Consider the following 22216-nt stretch of genomic DNA (forward strand, 5'->3'; position numbering starts at 1 on the left):
ATAACTCGTGATAAACAGGACCCTTCGTGGATTATAATCGTGATCCACTGTGTAGTACAATTACGACTCATGTTAGACTTTGCAAGACCATCTTATTATTGATTAACAATCCACGACCATATTGAAATGCAGGTCGAAACAAGCCAATCATGACCACATGCTTAGACTTCGAAAGGGCACAGGTCTCTCCCAAGTGCTTCGTCAGTTTTCTGAAAGACTTGGTTGAAGATATGGAGAAGAAACTTGATAGAAAGAAACTATTTAAAGACGGCTGTTTTGGATTTCTGCTTGACTTTCCACTGGTCGAGTGGAGGGCATAGTCTCAGATCATCCATTGCTTGATGCAAAGGCATGTTGGTGATCTGAAATTCGATGTTCAGGGCACAAAGATAAAATTTACTGAGCTCGATTTTGCGCTAATAATGGGTCTTAAGTTTGGACCACTTAGGATAGATGGTGGCGGTCATGCCGAGGCCGGAAGTGTAGAGGCGGGACAAGGCATTAGGGAGACTTACCTGAGTGCAGGTGGCGTGAGTAGACAAGTATTGAAAGAAGCCTATCGCTCACTCACCGATAAAGAAGAACACATGGACGCGGTGAAGCTGACTCTAATAATTTGTGTTGAGAGTCTATTAATTAGATCTCCGCAAAAGAATAACTGTGTTGATACGTTTATCGACATGGTTGATGACTTGGATTATTTTAATAACTACCACTGGGGCAGTGTGGGGTATGATTATTTGAAGAATGAGGTTAACACTGCGTCTGGCATTATTCGGGGGGGAAGGCGAGTGACCAGTACCCCAAATCATACAACATATGCGGATGCACGTTTGCCCTACAAGTACGTTATTCTTGTCCTGATTCATACGTTGAGTTTGAATTTTTTCTCCATATATGTCAACCAATATGTAATGCATGATAATGGTTTTTAAACAGATTTGGGCCTACGAACGGTTCCCAAAACTCACTGGTGATCGTAGGTGGGCCGTTAGAAGACTGCCTACAAGGATTCCTCAAACACTAAATTGGGGTCCCAAGAAAACAGGCAGATATGAAACCATATCTGTCATCTTCACAGTTGTGCCGGTAAGATTTATTCAATTAGTAGTGTAATTTCAATCATGCAGTATGTTTATAAGTAAGGAATCAATTTTGTTCCTGCAGGTGGTGCTAGCTTTAGATCTTCAACCAACAGTCGAAGAAGCAGAGACTGAGGTTGTCAAGATTATAACTGATGACGACATTCATATGAAGGACTAGGCTCTGTGGTCAGCACCCACGGCAGAGACAACTGAGGATGACATAAGAAATAAAGTTGAGGCTGATCTTACAGCCTCCCTCTTGGAAATGAAAGATAATAAAAAAACAAGATCCGCAATAAGAAAATTTAATAAGTGGATTGAGTTCCTCGCTACTGAAGTGCAAGGAATAAAGGGTGAATTGAAACAGATTGATGAGTTTGGAGTAGAAATAAAGCACCTCAAGGAAGATTATGCTTCTTTACTCGAAGAAGTGAAGTCGAGAGATGATATTAATATAAAACACATACGTGAAATTGCCTTGCTTTATCTAACCTATTTGTTAATAGCTCACTGTGAAGGTAAATGAAAAATGGATCGTGGTTGTCATCCACACAGGATCGTTGTTATCGTCCAGGAAGGGTCGTGGTTTTTCATGCACCTAGGGTCCACGACTCAACATTGATGGCTTGGGGTAGTTGTTTCCGTGTATCGTGGTTCGTGGTTTCAATGAAATATGAATCGTGGTTATCATACATAGTGGATCGTGGTTTTCATCAACGATGGTTTGTGTGGTTGAACCACGACCCAATATGGTCGATAAACACGATCCGATGTTCGTAATAACCACGACCCTTAGTTCATCGTAGTTGTCATCCACAGTGTGTCGTGGTTGGGTTCCTTATAAAAAGGCATATTGAAATACATAATTATATATGATTTTATTACAAGACAGTCTCTTCGATCAGCCCTCTCAGAGGAGAAAATACTTCACTGCATGAGCAGGTGAAGCAACATAGAGAGGAGATCAATGCTTCACTGTAGGAGCAGGTGAAGCAATATAGAGAGGAGATGAATGCTTCACTGCAAGAGCAGGCAAAGCAATATAGAGAGGAGATGAATGCTTCACTGCAGGAGCAGGCGAAGCAACTCAGAGAGGAGATCAATGCTTCATTGCAGGAGCAGGTGAAGCAACTCAGAGAGGAGATCCAGACAATGAAGGTATATGAAGTTGAATCGATCCTGAATCGTTGTTATCATGCGGGTCGTGGTTGACATGCACACTGGATCGTGGATGAGTCGCGATCCGTATAACATCATAGTCGTCTATTTAGACAAGGGTCGTAGTTTCTACGGAATGTGGATCGTGATTATCGTCTAGTGTGGATTGTGATTATGATCCGTTGTGATCGTTATTCTCATTCAATGTGGATTGTGATTATCATACATAGTGGATTGTGGTTAACATCTACGAATCTCCATGGATGTGAACCACGACCAACTATGGACGACAACCAGGCTCCATTGGCCGTAATAACCATTTGTGATATACGTTTTTATTACAGGACAATGTTCCTTCAACCAGCCCTCTGATCGTAAAGAATGCTTCATTGCTGGAGCAGATGAGGCAGCTTGGGGAGGAAATGTAAGGAATAAAGGTATATGAAATTGAATTTTTCTTGAATTTTATTTGGTCGTTGTTGTGTTACACCTTGGATCATGGTTATTGTCAATGTTGGATCGTTGTTATCATTTTGATTGGTCGTGGTTATCATCCACCATGGGTCATGGTTGACGCACGACCCGAAGATTAGCCCTTTTGGGTGGCCGCCTATTTTGGGCTAAACCAGTAGATTAGCCCTTCATGATTATTTCAGTACATTTAGAAACTTAAAGTTTTGTAATTGGCCCCCAGCTGAGTGGGTCAGAATATTATTCACATTTTCGGATCATATCTATGCTACGTTTCATTCGCGCTATTTGCACTTTGATTTACTTATTGATTACCACTATTAGTAGTTAACTCCTGAGTTTTTGGAACGCGAGGCTTATACTCAGGTCTGAAAACAGGAGCGTTACAAGTTGGTATCAAAGCAGAGTTTGAGATAGCCTGGCTGTGGGATCAATACATAAAACCTTAAAGGATTAACTTAGACAAAACGTAGATGTTCCCCTTTAGAAAGTAGGAAGGATGAGAAAACTTAAAGACAAAACACTTAGGCCCCCTTAAATGTTAGCAGGATGAACATTTGAACTCATAAAGGAATCCCTGAATATCTAGGAAGAACTTAGTATATGAATCACCTAGAATCCCTTGGGAAACGGCAAGTTGGTCATCTGAACTTGGAAAAAAAAATACCTTAGTCCCCTCGAAATTTCAACTAAAATAGACCCTTAACTCTTATGTAACTGTCTAGAATTATTTTTCCCACACATGAACCCTGAAATTTTGATCACACAGGTAGCCATGCCACTCGTACTGCGGTTACAGCAGACCCACGCAATCGACATCCACCCCCTCCCGTCTCCAGAGCGCTAACGAGAGCGCAATCCTGTCTACACGCTAGGCCTTCTGCCTGGAATAGCAAATGGGGACACGAGATCCGAGGCTGTAGGGGACTCTCCCTCCCCTCGGATAGTCACGTCTGGGATGCCCTCACAGTATTTCGGGCGGCGAACCCCTTCGGCTGAGCCCTCAGCGGATGTACACACAGATTCGCCAACGGAGGCAGCAGCCTTTGTGACATTTGTACAGATGGCTGCCACTATGTAGCAACAACAAGATACATTCGTCCAGCAGTAGCAGGACGTACACGCACTAGTAGTGGAGGCTCTTCGGGACCGTAGGGCGACATCTAAGGATAGGGATACTAGGAGTTAGGACGTGTTCGACTGATTTATGCGACTCTGACCGCCGGCTTTTGGAGGGGCGCCTGACCCAGTTCAGGTCGAGCATTGGCTAGCTAGGATCGCTTAAATGACGCGGCCTATCGAGTGTACAGATTCTTAGATGGTCACGTTGGCCACATATCTGCTCGAGGGTGAGGTGGAAAATTGGTGGAACAACGTGCAGAGGGGCGTGCCAGCCGGGTACGCCTGGATGTGGGTCTGCTTCAAGACGAAGTTCGTGGAGAAGTATTTCCCGCGATCATGCCGGAGTGAGAAGATCGCGCAGTTCCTAAAGCTGGAATAGGGGAACCTCACGGTCGCCCAGTACGAGGCAATGTTTGATGAGCTGTCTTGGTACATACCCAAAGCTCTCGAAGACGAGGAGTACAAGTTGGGGAAGTTCAAGGAGGGGCTGTAGCCTGGGATACAATCTCGGTTGTGCACCTGGGATTTTGGAGACTTTCTCGAGCTGGTGGATAAGGCGATGCGAGTGGAGAGAGATTTTGAGCGCACCATCCACTCTCGCCTTCCAGCGCGAGACACTCTGTTCCGGTCGAGGCAGGCACCTCCTGCCCCACTTGCTCCAGCAGGTAGGTTTAGGGTTCAGCCTGCTGGCGTCCCGCCCGCACTTCCAAGGAGACGTTGCGAGTACTGCGGGCGAGATGGCCATACTACTCGATTCTGTTACAAGAGGATAGCCGAGGAAGGCAACGCGCCGCTAGCAAACTGCCCTCGGCAAAATCGAGCTGCGATCCGAGGAGGGCCTAGGCCACAACAGCCCAGGCAAGGACCTCCGGTAGAGCAGAGGGCTCCCCAAGCCAGAGTATATGTCGTCGCCGCTACAGAGGCCGAGTAGGACCCCTCGCAGACTATTAATGATGCTGCCCACATTAACGGTACCCCTGTCCTTACTTTATTCGATTCCGGTGCAACTTTATCTTTTGTTGATTCTGCCATTGCATCTAGACTGGCATTGAACACCACTAGGATGCATACCCCCTTAGTTGTAGCATTCCCTATGGGCAAATTTGTAGCAACAGATAAGATATGCAGGGCATGTCCCATCACGCTCGCAAATCGCGAGGTTGCTGTAGACCTAATTGTCATGCTCGTTAGAGGGTTCGACGTCATCTTTGGGATGGACTGGCTCACGTTGGTGCGTGCAGTCATGGATTGCCGCGACAAAACGGTGACTATATCCATCCAAGGACATGCCTCTTTCACTTTAAAAGGGAGGGGCAAATGCCAAAAGTTCGAGAGCATGCAGGCTCTAGTGGAGGCTGAGATAGTGGAAGCCACTATCGGACGAATACCAGTAGTCCGAGACTTTTCCGAAGTATTCCAAGAGATACCAGGACTACCTACTAGGTGTGCGGTAGATTTTTGTATCGACCTCAAGCTAGGAACCGCTCTTATATCACTCCCCCTATTTTGCATGCCTCCTTGCGAGATGGAGGAGCTAAGGAGTTAGATTGATGAACTGCTGGCTCAAGGTTTTATCCGTCCCAACGTTTCTCCTTGGGGAGCGCTGGTTCTCTTTATAAAGAAGAAGGATGGCTCGATGTGCCTCTGTATAGACTACAGGAGGCTAAATGATGTGATGATCAAGAACAGATATCCCCTACCGCGTATCGACGATCTATTTGATCAGTTGAAGGACGCCAAGTATTTCTCCAAGATAGATTTGCATTTAGGGTATCACCAGTTGAGGATCAGGGATGAGGATATCCCTAAGACGGCCTTCAGGATTTGTTATGGGCACTACGAGTTCCTGGTGATGTCTTTCGGCCTCACGAATGCTCCGGCGGTTTTCATGGACATGATGAATTGGGTTTTCATGCCTTAACTTAGATCGGTTCGTGATCGTATTTATTGATGATATCTTGGTTTACTCGAAAATCGAGAAGAGCACGAGTAGCACATGCGCACAGTCCTGAATACTCTGAAGGAGAATCAACTGTACGCCAAGCTAAGCAAGTGTGAATTCTAGGAAGAAGAAGTGAAATTCCTGGGGCATGTAGTGAAAGCGAAAGGAATAGCGATTGATCCGGCTAAAGTAGAAGCAGTGTCTCAGTGGGAGCGGCCCACTACAGTTACAGAGGTCGAAAGTTTCCTAGGTATGGCCGGGTACTACAGGCACTTTATCAAGGAATTCTCCAAAATTGCGTGACCACTCACTCAACTGACAAAGAAGAGCGCCCGGTTCACATGGGAGGAGAATGCAGAAGTAGCGTTCCAAGAGTTGAAGATGAGATTAACTTCTGCGCCAGTACTCACCCTTCCACAAGAAGGGTAGACGTTCGTGGTATACAGTGACGCATCTAAGTTGGGACTAGGGTGCATACTGATGCAGAATGATAAAGTGGTCGCTTACGCTTCAAGGCAGTTGAAGAAGCATGAAGAGAACTACCCGACTCACGATCTGGAGTTGGCAGCCGTGGCCTTTGCCTTAAAGATATGGAGGCATTACCTATACGGAGAGGATTTTCGGTTATTCTGCGATCATAAGAGCCTGAAATACATATTCACGTAGAAAGATTTGAATATGCGCCAGCGTTGGTGGACGGAGACACTTAAGGACTTCCACTTTGATATCTCATACCACCCTGGCAAGGCAAACTCTGTGGCCGATGCTCTGAGTCGGAAGAAGAAGCATGAGCTGGTAGCCACTTTGATGATCAAGGAATGGGAGCTGATGGAGTTCGTACAAGACTTCGACATCTAGCTCACCCTCGACGAGCCTGATGCTTATGTGGCTCTATTGACTGCAGAGTCGACCCTGGTCCGACACGTGATCTCTGCACAGGACCAGGATGAATGGCTTGTCAAGATGAAAGAAAGATGTAAGAGTGAAGAGATGCTTGACTGGAGGGTTGGTAGTGACGGCGGTCTTCGATAACAGGGGCGAGTATGCGTTCTAAACGACGCCGAATTGAGGAAGTAATGATAGAAGCCCACCATTCCAAATTAGCTATCCACCCATGGAGCACTATGATGTAAAACGATGTTAAAAGGCAGTACTGGTGGAGCAACATGAAGAGGGACATCGCAGGCTTTGTAGCGAAGTGCATGGTGTGCCAAAAGATCAAGGTCGAACATTGTAAGCTTGCTGGCCTCCTTCAGCCGCTACCACTAGCCGAATGGAAGTGAGACAACATCTCTATGGACTTCACATTTGGTCTCCCTAGGACGCAGAGAAAGCATGACTCGATCTGGGTCATTGTCAATAGGTTGACAAAGGCCACCAGATTCCTTCCGATCCGCACGACAGATTCCACCGATAATTTGGCGAAGTTATACATCTAGGAAGTCGTGCGATCCTATGGAGTTCCATGAGAAATGATATCAGACCAAGACTCCATATTTACTTCTGCCTTCTAGAAGAGGCTGCAGGAAGAGATGGGCACGAAACTCAAGTTTAGTACAACATTTCATCCTCAGACAGATGGACAGACTGAGAGGGTGAATCATATCCTGGAAGATATGCTGAGAGCATGTGTCCTGGACTTTCAGGGCAACTGGGACGATCACCTGGCACTGGCAGAATTTGCATACAATAACAGTTTCCAGTCCAGCATAGGCATGGCACTGTACGAAGCTCTCTATGGTTGCCCTTGCCGAGCTCCTCAGTGCTAGGCAGAAATTAGGGAAAGGAGCTTGTTAAGGCCCGAGCTTGTTCAGGCTACCACTCAAGTCATTAATGTGGTCAGAAAGCGCTTACGCACCGCCCAGAGCAGACAGAAGAGCTATGTGGATAATCGACGACGCGACTTGGAGTTTGCGACTGGCGACCATGTATTTCTGAAGGTGTCACCTATGAAGGGTCTGATGAGGTTCGGGTAGAAAGGGAAGCTAGCACCGCGTTTCATTGGGCCTTTCGAGATTTTGGATCGTGTGGGGGCAGTAGCATACCGTATTGCACTACCTACTGCATTGGCCGGCATCCACAACGTTTTCCACATGTCCATGTTGAAGAGATATATGCCCGACGAATCACACATCGTTAGCTGGGAACAAATTGAGTTTACAGATAATGCCTCTTACATCGAGGAACCTATCCGCATCCTGGACCACAGGGAGTAGGTCCTACGGACAAAGACTATACCACTAGTCAAGGTCCTTTGGTCACATCATGGAGAAGAGGAGGCGACTTGGGAACGAGAAGCAGAAGTTATGGAGAAGTACCCTCATCTATTCAGTGGAAAACCGCAAGTAATTTCGAGGACATTTTTTTTTAGGAGGGTAGACTATAACACCCCGTACTTTTGGTACACGGGTGTTACCCTTTTTAAACCTGCATTAGCAGAAATCTGGATGGATTAATTAGATGGTTTGCACTCAACGCGTGCAGGATAGGTGTTCCAATCAGTAGTAAAGCCATCCATCAAGGGCCATGGGAGCTGAGACGAACTCCATGACAGCCAGGAAGGTAATATCAACCAAAAATCCCGACTTATAGAAGCCCTGCGTCATTAATTGAATCATATTAGGGACAATGCTCCTACAACCAACTCTTGAGAGTTAGCTAGTAACAAATCAAGCCCTCAAAATGATTTGGGCCCCATTTTGACCGTTAAAACCCAATTTCAAATCAATCCAACCTTGGGATCGGGGTAGGTTGGCTAAACAGAGGATGTAGATGTATAATATGGCCCACTTGGGCCTCGGCCCAACCCGAAACTAGGCCGGGACTCCTACACGGGGATCCCAAGGTAAATGTACGGTCTAGATCTGCCACAAACCTCAAAATTGACCTCCCATAGGGTGCACGTGCACCTTAACACTAGTGCACGAAGTGCACTGGACGTCCCTTGTTGGTCAAACCAACTTTGATTGTGCCAAAACACAAAAACTCCTCTCCCACCAACGGTTATTTGAATCTGGCGATCTTTGAGCTCCAAATTGGCCCACCCAGGCCCCTTTCCGAACCATCCGAACCATCCAACTTCTTCGTGGGACTCTCGTGATCAAAACCATGTAGGCTTTTGAGCCCTTGTAAACGGACGAAGGAGATAGGTTGCAATCGTCCAATGGGTTGCACGTGACGGATATCTGCAAGATAGGGCCCATCTGGGACCGCATGGGTGGCCCGTGATCGTCCCGATCTGGCCATCCTAGCTGTCCATCGCCCGAGGGAGCGGTGCTCTCTCTTTTCTAGAAATGGCCAAACAACGCTTGTATATGGGAAAGTAAAGAGGAGACTTTCCTCTCTAGGAGAGCTGGAGCTTGAAATTGCGGTAATGACCGCTTTAGTCGAAGTGGGAATATGACAGGATGTCCTAGAGGGGAGTGAATAGGACTTTTTAGAATTTTATGGTGATTTAAATCCTATCAACCCTATCCTGCACTAATATGCAAATGGCAGGACTTCTTCAATGTAACTCTATTGGCTTCCAAGCCAAATAGAGGATCCAATCATAAGACTATTCAAAACATAAACAAGATGTATAACATAGTTCATGATGGATGTGACTCTGTGTGAGATGTGATTCTAATTAGTTCTAGGTAATCATGTAAGCATGTACTATAAGAACATTCAGAGAAATCACACACGCAGTAAAAGTAAATAGCAATCCCAAACACAGTCGTTTTTATAGTAGTTCGACTATGTGTCTACTCCACTTTCGGCGGACGCACTCAACCCTTGAGAGTACTGGATCTCACTAATGGAGGTTTCAAATTAGGTTCACCTCAAACCAGTACAACCTACACAAGGCTGACTCTAGGACCTACACAAGGTACCTAACATGTCTCCACGGGACACAAGTTTATGCCTCACACGGGAGCAAGGGTCAACACACAACACCCAGATTGTAGGCCACACAGGTCAAGGATCCACACAAGGAACCTAACAGTTTATGCCTTACACAAGAGCAAAGGTCAACACACAGTACCTAGGTTTTAGACCACACAGGTCAAGGACCTACACAAAGGACCTAAGTTTATGCTCTCCACAAAGTAAGGCTTAACACACAACACTCCCACGTATTAATGATGAGGGTGGATTGGAGGATGAACTCTCACGAGAGAAAAAGGCTTAGTATATATGATCTGAATTAAACACTCAAAAGCTCTATCTATTTTCTCTACAGACAACCAAAGGTAAGCTCTCTTTAAATAGGCAAAAAGTTCCAACGGAAATAAAACAGTCATATTTTTTGATAGAGTTCAATGTCATTGAGCAGACTTCGATATCATCGAGCGCATACTCTCGATACCATCGAATGGCCGCTCGATGATACGAACTCAATTTGTCAAACGCTTTTGAACCTTTTACCAACTGGTCGAGGATATCGAACGATCTTCGATGTCATCGGATTTCGAACTCTGATTTCATCGATGCAAGGTTCGATTCCTCGACATTTGAAAACACGAGAGTAGACTTGCCTTTGAAACTTAATAGGTATTTGATATGATCGAGCGTCCCTTGGTATCATCTGAATTTGAATGTCGATGATATCGATACTAGTTTCAATTCATCGATATTTTCAAGGAATTTTCCTATAAGTTGTTGGACAGTTTATGTCCTATTTCGATGACATCAACCTGGTCTCGATATGATCGATATTTGAATATCGATATTATCGGGTACTCCTTGATACTTGAATGAATTTACCTGAAAGCTTGCTGGTCAGATTTGTGTCTTAATCCGATATCATCGAATATCAGTCGATATCATCGAGGTTTGAATTTCGATGATATCGAGGCTCTCTTTGAGATATCGAAAATCATATGATTTTCCTCAAGAGCTTTCTGGACAGAAATGACAAGATGTCGATGTTATCGAGCCGTCTCGATGAACTCAAGATTTAAAAGTCGATGATATCGAACATGCCATCGATTTATTGATAATTCAGTCCAGGATTCATTGTGGTTGCTGAACATCTGAAGTCCTCATTTCGATAATATCGAGTGAGTTTTGAGGACATCGATAATAGTGTTCGATTTCATCGAACCACTTATCGATAAATCGACAAAAGCAGAAAACTTAGAGATTTTCTTGATTTTGCCAAATAATTTTTTCACCTTAAACCCTAAGTTGTTCTGTCCATTTTTTAAGTGTTTTATATACCTTGTGTTTTTGGACAGGGGATGTGAGGCTAAGTTTACCTTTGACGAGTTCGGGCATATATCCTGTTGAGGTAGACACTTAAATGATCTTCCTATGGGGCTCACTTGTCTGGCTGACTCAACACTCACGCCAATTGACAAACCATGGCACTTTCAGAGCTGGCACGATCTGAGCCATCCCTTGGCCACATGGAGAAATCCTGACCATCCCCTGTTAAGCTAAGAGAGAATTTGGGGAGAAATACCCCATCTCACGGGTAAGAGCGGTGAGAATTTGAAGATCTCGTGGGATCTTCCGAAAATGACATTTGGAGCCCGAAAAGTGGGCCCCACACTCATCAAAGACCTCATCTGGTCCGTCCAAACGGATCAGATCTCAGGCATACATCCAAGATTGAAAGTTGCCATTGTCGGCCCTCTCATCTTCTCTGTTGATCAGGCCGAACCCCACCACGAGATGGACCCCACCAGACCAGAAAAAGTGCTTTTCTGATGGGCCTTGGGGTCAGCTTTCCATCCAAATGAATGGATGGGCCCCATGCAAGGAAGATATCCAATCTCAGCCGCGCACAGTGGGGGCGTTTCCTAGTCGTTGCTACTCTCTCTCTCTCTCTCTCTCTCTCTCTCTCTCTCTCTCTCTCCTTCTATATAAAGGTCCTGTAGGCCTACGGATTCTCACCAAGGAAAGAGGGAGGAGTGGCCGGTTTCCCCTGTTGCAGCTCGAGAGAAGAAAGCAGTGTCCACCCATCTTAGGTGACCCATTCCTCCCATCTCCCTGTAGTTTTCAGCGAGGAAGAAGTAACACTTGCCTGGACCGAAACCAGGCCAAGTAATGGCTGTGATTCGGGACAAATCTAGGTCCAGCAACAGTGACGTTTGGGACTGGAATCGAGCCAAGCAATGGCTCCACTTCAGGCTGCAATACTGTCAAGCAAGAGCACTATTTCAGGCCAAAAATCAGGCAAATTATAGGAACAATTCGGGTTGAAAACGGGCAGAGTTTGAGTGAGTTAACAGGCCTCAATTGGGCTTTGTTTTGAGCCTCAATAGACCTTGGAAACAGGCTTGGGGACTAAGCATGTTTGTCTCCCATAGGGGCCCCGAAACTGTTGTTGCACAAGCACCATTAGGTGTTGGAAACCAGCCAAACAATGGTCGGGTTTCAGGCGGATAACAGACCTAAATAGTGGTCGTAGTTCGGGTTGGAAACCAGCCAAATGATGGCTGTGATCAGACCCAAAACGAGGCCAGGAAACAGCCCCGGTTTAGACCCCCAACCTGGCCAAACAAGGGCTCTGTTTGGGGCTGAAACTAGACCGAGTCGTGGCTCTGTCTCGGGCCAGGATCAGGCCAATTGATGGCCAATCTCTGGGCCTGGATTGTGGTAGAAAGCAAGCCCCATTGGGCCGTGCATTGGTGGTCCTGATTCAAGCTCTTAGTTGAGCTTTGAAGCAGGCCCTGTAAACTGCTCCCGCTGCTGCAGCCGTGGGCCCAAAGCTGGCCCACATTTTGGGCCGAGCACAGGACTGAGGTGAGGACGCTCATCAGATCGTGAAAACGGGCCAAGAGCCAGCCTCCATCAGGTCTTGTAACGGCCTAAAAATCCCAGTCACCAAGCCAAACCGTGTCCAGGCCAGAAGCAGTCCCAAATATGGGCTAGAAATAGCCTTCAGTTAGGCTTGTGCTGGGTTGAAACCTGCCTGCAGTCTGGGCCGAAAATGGCTTCCAGACTGGTCGTGAAGAACGGACCCTCTGAGGGCCATGAATGGTATTGAGATCAAGATGATCTGTGAGCTGGAGTCGGCCTCAGCTGGGCTGGAAATGTTGGCAGAAAATGGGCCCTAGCTGAGCTGTTCGGATAGTTGGAGTTAGGCCCCACAACTGGGTTGAGGCCAGCCCGTTCTGGGCCTGACCTCAGCCGCACCACACTAGGGCTGTGGGCCCTGAGCATTTCAGAAGGATGGGCCCCACCTTAAATCACCACGGGCCACGTTCTATCGTGATGGGCCTCACTACAGGTGTTGTGGGCCACACTTTACATCAGGTGGGCCACACCAAGTGAGGGACTTAGATGGGCCGGGGTCTGGCAGCAGACCTCACCGGCTTTGTGGGCTGTTCATGTCTCAGGTGGGCTACTTACAGCAGAACATTGCTGGTGGGGCCTCACGTCACTGGACTGTGGGCCCTGTCCAACCCAGGCCAGGTGGTGCAGTGGGCTAGCATCCCCTTGGGCTTATAATTGGAATCAATAGCTGGGCCAAGACAGGCCCAATTGGCCTTGGTTTGTGGGCCAAGTCCAGCCCAAAGCTTCATAAAGGAAGGCTTCTATCCAGTTGTTCAAATTACCAACTATTGATGAAACTCTCGCTTGGAAATGATCTTAGGTGGTCCCTTATGCGGCATTGGACTATCAGCTAGCCTTAATACATGTAACCAAGTGCGGAGCTCCAACCGATCAGGTGATGATTTTTCTCCCCTTGGGCTTTCCATCCCCAACTAGTCTAAGAGTAGTCTTTGTGATAATCTAGAAATGTAGAGGCATATAATGACTATCTAGATTTTTAAGACCGTTTCAAAGAATGATTTAATAGCTTGGAAATAGATTGTATTTATTTGTATATTTGTTTAAAATAATGATTCCCATGATTTAGAAATATGGACTTACCTGGTGAGATTGCTTAGTACGTTCGATCGTTGAGATTGAAAGCATGCTCTAGGGTCACATTTATGCTTGGTTAGCTCGCTTGAACCTGTGTATTAAAATCGTCCAAATTACATGCACGGCGTGTTAGTTCACTTAGTACATATTTTGGATTATAAACTCATGACCACATGACTCGTAGGATTACATGCAATACTCTCTACTTCTTATTCATAAGTAGGTTCCATGCTATTGTTATGATACACACATTGTTGAAATCTCTCCATGAAACTCTAAGGAGAGTCCGTGCTTGGGGTGTAACTAGACTAGCTGTGACATAAGTAGACCTCCAACATGGAGGTTGTGTTAGTGTCGTTTGATTGTGGGATTTGCTATCCAGGAGTGGTCTCACCTACCTGATTATGGAATGAACCTTGCAATATTTACAATTACCGCGGTTTACTCGTCTTTGAATCATACATGCCGTCATGTTTAATCACCGTACTTGACAATTTCGATACTTCATTCCAAGACAACATCTAGTGGTGGCCCCATTCGCATTAGAATTATTTGACCACATGTTGGCGGGCTCTACACACACCCTAAGGCGGAAGCCTCATGGGCCAGGGATGGTGGTCATGGGACACTATGCCCAAGCCGTCGGCATACGCTGGGCCTTGTGCTCCCCGTAGTGACCATGAGCTCATTTAAATTGGCTAAGTGAAATTGGACTAATGACGGTTTGGCTAATCATGCATACATTGCATTTGGGCAATGACGGATGGCTAATTCTGGATGTTGTAGCACGTGCCTAATAGGATTTAGTTGAGGTATCGTTTCGCTAGCTCCCAGACCATCAACTATCGACCCACCTTTGGTGAGTTTGGCACTACGCATGTACTATGTACTTTCGCTGGTAACCGGCCACATTGCATGGGTTTTGCCCAAAAGCCAACTGGATGAGCATCTCCAGTTGATGTGCACTCATACATCCATGCATTTAATAAAACTGCATCATGTATCATTTTGTGTGGTATATTGTTTTATGTTATATCTTGTCTAGGGCGGCGGTGTGTAATCTTGAGGAAAAATCGCACTAAGCTGGCCACTCATTCATCAATGTTCAATCGTACAGAGGACGTAGGTATAGGAGTCGACGAGTACGCAGCAGATCTGGAGGCGGTGGCGGTCGAGGAGGAGCTCAATGACGATGAGCCGCAGTAGGAGGCGGCCGCCTATTTTGGGCTAAACCAGTAGATTAGCCCTTCATGATTATTTCAGTACATTAGAAACTTGAAGTTTTCAAATTGGCCCCCAGCTGAGTGGGTTAGAATATTGTTCACATTTTCAGATCATATCTATGCTATGTTTCATTCCTGTTATTTGCACTTTGGTTTACTTATTGATTACCACTATTAGTAAACTCCTGGGTTTTTAGAACGCGAGGCTTATAATCGGGTTCTGAAAACTATTGCGTTACATCTTATTTGGTCGTTGTTGTGTCACACCTTGGATTATGCTTATTGTCAATGTTGGATCGTTGTTATCATTTTTGATTGGTTGTAGTTATCATCCACCATGGGTCGTGGTTGACGCATGACCCAAAGTGAACGAGATAGGATATACATACAAAATATGTACGTGCTTTGTCATTGGTTTAATAGTTAACAAGTCATTATGCATGTAATATCTTCTAATATATGATTTTAGAATAGGACAATAGCTCCAATGTTGAGGCTAAGATCAGCTAGCTCTCTAGTTTTGAAGCTGGGATGACCCATCTTAAAGATGAGAATGCTGCGCTACGGGCGCAAATGAAGCAGGAGATGAACTTGCTAAAGGATGAAGTTAATAAGACAATTGTACATGAAATTACATTTGGATTGTGGTTTAAATTAGATATTATATTATGAACTCCATAGATAATTTGTCATTTTATTACAGCTCAACATCGTTACCTCGCAATTGAGTGAGGAAGGGAGACCACGTCGCGATACAGCGGATCCCAACCGAGCTCTAACTGTAACAGAGCCTTGGCAGGGGCTCAGTGAACTCCATCGAGCTCTAACCAATGCCGAAGAGGACGAGTTGAGAGTTGTCAGAGAGTCAGGTTCACTCGTCTGGTTGAAAAGTGTCTATGACCTAAATTCATGGGTCGACTCTGAAGTAAGTTTCTATCCTTTCTCCTTCTTTGTTATATCAATGTATGAATATTATAGTTATATCACACATTTTCCTCATTACGTAGGCCATAGACTTATACCTAAGATACCTATCAGCGCGTCAGGAAGATCGACTACAGGGTAGACAAGACTGCGCATTCGTCTCGTCTCTATTTACGGTAATGTGAATTTGAGGACCATAGTTATTTTTAAAACATCATTAATCATTTATGTTTCTAATAATATTCAATATATTAATAGCAATGCATGGAATATCAACTTGACCTGTTGCGAACTTATGGCGCTGGGAACCATAAGGATCGTGGGACCTTGAAGTCAAGGTTGAGCGAAGTGCTTATACAAATAGTCGACTGTAAACCGAAACCTCTATGGAAGTATGATGTGGTAAGATCTTAGTTTCTTGCACTTGTACATGGACTTAAATGATTAAGTCCAATTTTTGAAAAGGCAATGCTTTATCTGTTGTCGTATTTCTTGTGCTTCATAGGTGTACATCCCTCTTAACGCAAGGGGGCATCACTGGCTGATGGCTGCTGTTTATCCGAGGAAAAAAGAGGTCACTTTGTACGACAGCTTGAGTATCGAATTGGAAGAGAAAAACAAGCTGGTCGTTGCGCAGGTAACGGACGGACTGAGGTGGTTATTCCATGTTCTTGATGGCGGATTAGTTAGGTGGGAGAAGCCATGGAATGTGAAGCCATCCGCTGACAGGCCTGCGCAACACAACTCGGACGATTGTGGCGTATTCATGCTGAAATATATAGACTTCTTGTGCAGCATGAGTGCAATTGACTTTACGCTTGTAAGTATGTATTTATTCGTCTACATTCAATCTTGATTGCTTTGTACTTTGTTTTAATACTAGTTCGTTCTGTTTCTGTAGGAGGAAATTCCAAAATTTAGAAAGACAATTGCATATGACTGTCTGCAGTAGACAAGAGCAGAAGATGCTGCTGTCGGAAAAAAACGAGAAGAAGAGGCGTCGGGTAGACCAGCGAAGAAAGCCAAATACTGATTTGATGTTGAATGATGAATGGATTAGTGTATTTGATGTTTCTTCTGCTTATTATCATCTATAATGGGTTGGTGAATGAGATAGGTCGTTATTGTCCATGAACAATTCGAAGTTGTATTGCACTTAGGCTCGTGGCTGTTAGCCACGTTGGTTGACATGCACAATGGATCGTTGTTGTATATGGGTGGTTGAACGTGGATGCCAAATAAGATCCATATATCGTGACAACCACAACCCCTGTAGCATTAGAACCACGAAACATATCATCTTACAACCACGATCTGTCTAACATCATTACCACGACTCGTCTAAAATGAAAACCATGGTCCATAACAACAACGACGCAGTCTGTATGACAACCACGAAACTGTCATGTGATCTGATCCCGTGGTTCACATGCATGTTAGATCGTGGTTATTGTCTACGTTGGATCGTAGTTATTGTCCCCGTTGGTTCTTGGGTCACAACCACGACCCTAATCTGATCCCCTGAAAAGCCTACATGATATATGTACATTATGACAAGTCATGGAAGTGAGTGCAATACCACGACCCCTAAGCATGAAAACCACAACCCATATAACACGAGAAGGATGATCCGTAACAGCCTTCAAGCCATGATCCATATACCGTCACAACCACAGTGCACGTAACCGAACAACCACAGATTATGTACACGACATGGCTCATGGACGGATCGGTGCTTATGTGTTTCATCCATGGCATACATAATCCATGCCCTGCCGTACACGTTGAAACAACAGTAGCGATCCAGGCAACATGACAAACATGATTCGTATAACATGGCAAATACAACCAATATAACATTACAATCACGACCCACATAACATGACAAACACGTTCCATGTAACATGGGACTACGACCCAAGCAATCCACGACCCATATAACATGAAAAATCACGAGGCTTATAACATAAAACCCATGACCCAAGCAATCCATGACTCATTGATATTCAAGTTAAACGTCTCCATTCCATCCCTCATTATCTTCCGCTTAATTCCAGGTGTTCTTCTTACAATCACGATCCATGTAACACAATCACGACCCAATGTGCAAGAGAACCACGATCACACGGAACGATCATTGTTGTCATACACATTGGGTTGTGATTCCCAACCACGATCCATTGTGGAAGACAACCGCGACCCTTTGTTCGTCCCATCCACGATCATTCCCTTGGAATTCAACGCGACCCTCCGGAAACAGCGCCACATTCTTCTTCTTCACGAAATCACATTAAAATCGCTACTTCCCTGTAATCCATTGGGCATTGAGCACGACCCTTCGTTATCCATGCAATCGTACCGAATCAGCGCGGCCCTTCGGAATCGGCGCCTTGACCATTGAATGGCCAGCCTATAAGAGTGGTAGTTTGGTAATACTTCCACAAGCCAATCCGCATTCATGCATTTCTTTGCTCTTTCATTCTAAATAATGGAGGAGATATTCGAAGAAACCATAGAGCCCCTATCGCGTTCCTCCTTTATTCATGATCCTTTCTCTTTCTCGACAATTTCAATGGGCACTCAGCCAGCGGAAAAACGTTAGCTACTTCCATTTCCTTTTGCCTTGTATTGGATAAAACTGTTGTGTTTCTTCGGAATCATTAAATACTTTCCATATAACATGACAACCACGACAACTGTGACATGACATCAAGACCATAATAACAACACAATAGGAAGAACAGTCTCTTCAACGGGACCCAGGGAGTTCTGCTGAAAAACACTTGCGAGTATGTCTTGTTTAAGCCTGATCTTCTCAATAGAGTTTTTGTTCGGGCTAAAACAAGTCATCCTTTACAGAGTTTTTCTTCATTGCTGGTTGCTAGCTGAAGAGAAATCTTCTTCCTACTGTAAATGTGATGATGGTCGTAGTTGTCATGTTAAATCAGTTGTGGCTGTCTTACAATGGATCGTGATTTTCAGGTTATATGAGTCGTGGTTTGTAATGTAATATGGGATGTATTTGTCATGTTAGATCAGTCATGGATGTCTTACTATAAACAATTCTCTTCAACGGGCACCTAGCGAGGTTTGGTCGTGGTTTGCATGACAGATTAGTCGTGAAGATGACATGGGTCGTGGTTCACATGAATAATGAGTTGGGACTGTCACGACATATGGGTCGTTGTTCTCATTTGACAACAACGATCCACTATTCATCATAACCACGACATAACGCAAGGGACAATCACGACCCACTATTAATCAAAGTTTCATGGGTCGTGGTATCATTTGATATGGGTCGTTGTTGTAGTGTTGTATATGTCTTAGTTGTGATGAAATTTGGATCCTGAATGTAAGTATCAGAGGGTCGTGGTTGTCTTCTTATATCGATCGTGGTTGTCGTGTAATATGGATTGTAATTGATGTGAAGCATTGATCGTAGTTGTCATTTGATATGGTAAGATCTTACTTTCTTACACTGATTTTTTGCACTACCTATTTACAACCATGATCATTATATCATGAAAACCATGACCTATTGTTATGTACACTATTTCCATCTTTCTGTTCGTGGCTCAGATGCATAAAGGTCCGTGATTATCATCCACGTTGGGTCGTGGTTGACATGAAACATGGGTCGTGACTGTCATTGGATAGGTCTTGGTTGTCATGATACATGGATCCTGAAATGGATTGATACATAGGTCGTCGTTTTATTTTGGTCGTGGTATATGTGAAGCAATGGTCGTAGTTGATCTGGGTCGTGGTTGTCATGTTAAATTGGCCGTGGTTCGCAGTTGTAATTGTTCGTGGTTGCCATCCATGTTGGATTGTCGCAAAAAACTACGATCTTATGAGAAACACGACCTATAGAACACGACAACCACGGTCCACCTATCATGAGTGCCACGACCAGTTGTTAAGCTCACCATTTCCTCTATGGGTCGTGGTTCAAATGGACAAGAATTCGTGGATCGTGGTAAACATGCACCAAGGTTCATGAATTAATAAGTGTATATATTACAGTTCAAATTACATTATCGCAAACAATAAAAATATAAACCAACATATTAAGTCATTATCAGCCTCGGCCTCAGCCAGTAGGGGCGAAAGTGCATCGACACCGATTTTGACCTCTTCGTTTATATCTAGAGCATTTGGGTGTTGTCCTATCTTCTCCCTTGGATATAATTCGAACATTTTTCGGTCTTCCAGTGGATCTTATTTCCGGAGGTTTTATACTCTCACATAAAACCTTCACTTCCTCTGAAATATTCCATTGTGTCTTGTCAAGCACTAGGTAAACTGACTCTTGGTATGTTTTACGATATATTTCATTGAAGTAGAATGGATAACAGTATTTGTACAGCGCAAGCTGATACTTATCACATGCCGCTATCACATGAACACAAGGCAGCAACTTTTTTCCAAACTCACCGCACGTACACTTCATTTCTCTTAGATTTACTACATCGGTCATTCCCGTGCGGTCACTTGGAACTCATCCGCTGAAATCGCAGTGCATTGTGTCTTTCGTACTTCCGTGTGATAAAGTTTGGACAGCCTTTTTGATGCCCAAGGAGTCAAAATTTCCTTACAAGCCCAGGCCTCGTCCCATTGGCGGAGGAAGAAGTTTTGGATTTTACTCCTTATTGATTTGAGAAGTTTAGTGACAGGGTACGCTCTCGCATCTACGAACAATGCATTCATGCTTTCGACGATGTTAGTGGTTATGATGTTATACTAAATGCCAGGAAAGAAAACGGATGCCCATCTTTCTTTTTGTATACCATTAAGGAACTGATACGTTGTGGGATTCAACATTTGAATGTATCGCATCATCTACCAAAACGTGGATGTCCGGTATGTCTTAACAACACCCCAAAAGTATTCCCTCAGAATCGTCTGAACATGCCTTCTTTATGTTTCTAAGTATATGATGAGCACAATATCCATGGATCGCATGTGGGAACATGTTAGGGACTTCACTGACCAACCCTTTGTGACAATTTGACACTATTACTAGTCCTAGAAGATTACCGATTAACTTGGATGAAATCCCAAGGAACTACCTCCAACTACTATTGTTCTCAAATTCTCCAATCCCATATGCCCAGGGAGGATGTGATTATTTCCATCCAATGCAGTAGCCATGAAAAGAACACCCTTGTACCTTTCCGTCAAATGTGCAGCATCAACACACAACACCCTCCGAACATGCAAATTTAGGCTTCTGATGCACTGTTCAATTGTAATAAAGCATCGTTCAAAACTATTTGTTTCGTCGTTCACCTGTAACTCCGTCACAGTCCCTAAATTGGCCTTTCTCAAATCGTGGAGATAGGCCGGAAGCTCATTATAAGAACCCTCGTAGAATCCCAAGACTTGTTCCGTTGCAATCTCTTTACCCTTCCACGCTTTCTTGTAACTAATCTCAACACCGTATATCTCACTCATACGATATTAATCCAAAAGCAAACCATGTACATATTCTGTAAGTGATATCCTATATCATCAACATTGGGTCGTGCGTCAACCACAACCCATATGGATGATAAACACGACCAACCACATGTGATAACAACGATTTGACCTTCACAATAACCACGATCCAAGGTGGAACACGACTATGACCAAAATTCAATATCATATACCTTTATTGGTTGTATCTCCTCTTCAATATGCTTCAATTGCTCATTCATATAAGCATTCTCTTCCCTGAGTTGGGCCACTGAATGGAAATGGGCCTGTAACAACGACACACACATTATCATAACCACGACCGAAAAGGAACACAACAACGACCAATAAGATTCAGGAAAATTTCAACTTCATATACTTTCATTCCCTATATTTCCTTCCCAAACTGCTTCATCTGCTCCAGCAGTGAAGCATTCTCTATGCTCGGAGGGTTGGTCGAAGGGACATTGTCTTGTAATAAAATCATATATTAGAAATGAGCCAAAACGGGACACAACAACGACCAAATAAGATTCAGGATAAATTTATAAATTCAGTTTCATGTACCCTCATTGCCTAAATCTCCTTTCTAAGTTGCTTCACCTGCTCTTGCATTGAAGCATTCTCTCCTATGAGAGGAGCGATCGAAGCAACGAATTCTTGTAGTAAGTCGTATATTATTATGTATTTCCATGTATGATAACCACGATCAATAGTTCATAAAAACCACGACTCTCGGCTGGATCGTGGTTACCACCAAGGTTGGGTCGTGTATCAGCCACGAACCAATGTGCATGACAACCACGACCTTTCCTATATGATAACAACAATCTTATGTGGATGATAACCCCGATCCATTTTTCATTTACCTTCGTTGCTCGAAACTCAACTATTAGTTGATTTATCTGCTCCTGCAGTGAAGCATTGTCATCTTTGAGATGACTCATCCCATCTTCAAAACGTTT

The 22216-nt window shown here is 44.4% G+C and overlaps 3 protein-coding genes across 3 annotated transcripts; all 3 read left to right on the plus strand.

The window, feature by feature from the left end:
- The first annotated feature begins 4395 nt into the window (after positions 1-4395).
- LOC131246075 (uncharacterized) lies at positions 4396-5382 on the plus strand. Its single transcript, XM_058245942.1, has 2 exons — positions 4396-4763; positions 4878-5382. The coding sequence occupies exons 1-2, from the start codon at positions 4396-4398 to the stop codon at positions 5380-5382; spliced, it is 873 nt and encodes a 290-aa protein (XP_058101925.1).
- A 9992-nt stretch (positions 5383-15374) lies between these two features.
- LOC131247716 (putative ubiquitin-like-specific protease 1B) lies at positions 15375-17092 on the plus strand. Its single transcript, XM_058247743.1, has 5 exons — positions 15375-15789; positions 15872-15964; positions 16047-16190; positions 16294-16608; positions 16690-17092. The coding sequence occupies exons 3-5, from the start codon at positions 16053-16055 to the stop codon at positions 16738-16740; spliced, it is 504 nt and encodes a 167-aa protein (XP_058103726.1). The 5' UTR covers positions 15375-15789; positions 15872-15964; positions 16047-16052; the 3' UTR covers positions 16741-17092.
- LOC131246084 (uncharacterized) lies at positions 15396-16740 on the plus strand. Its single transcript, XM_058245950.1, has 5 exons — positions 15396-15485; positions 15568-15789; positions 16047-16190; positions 16294-16608; positions 16690-16740. Exons 1-5 carry the CDS (start codon positions 15396-15398, stop codon positions 16738-16740), a joined length of 822 nt encoding a protein of 273 aa, XP_058101933.1.
- Positions 17093-22216: the final 5124 nt, after the last annotated feature.

This window comes from Magnolia sinica, chromosome 1 (assembly GCF_029962835.1).
Source record: "Magnolia sinica isolate HGM2019 chromosome 1, MsV1, whole genome shotgun sequence".
NCBI classification, from domain to species: domain Eukaryota; kingdom Viridiplantae; phylum Streptophyta; class Magnoliopsida; order Magnoliales; family Magnoliaceae; genus Magnolia; species Magnolia sinica.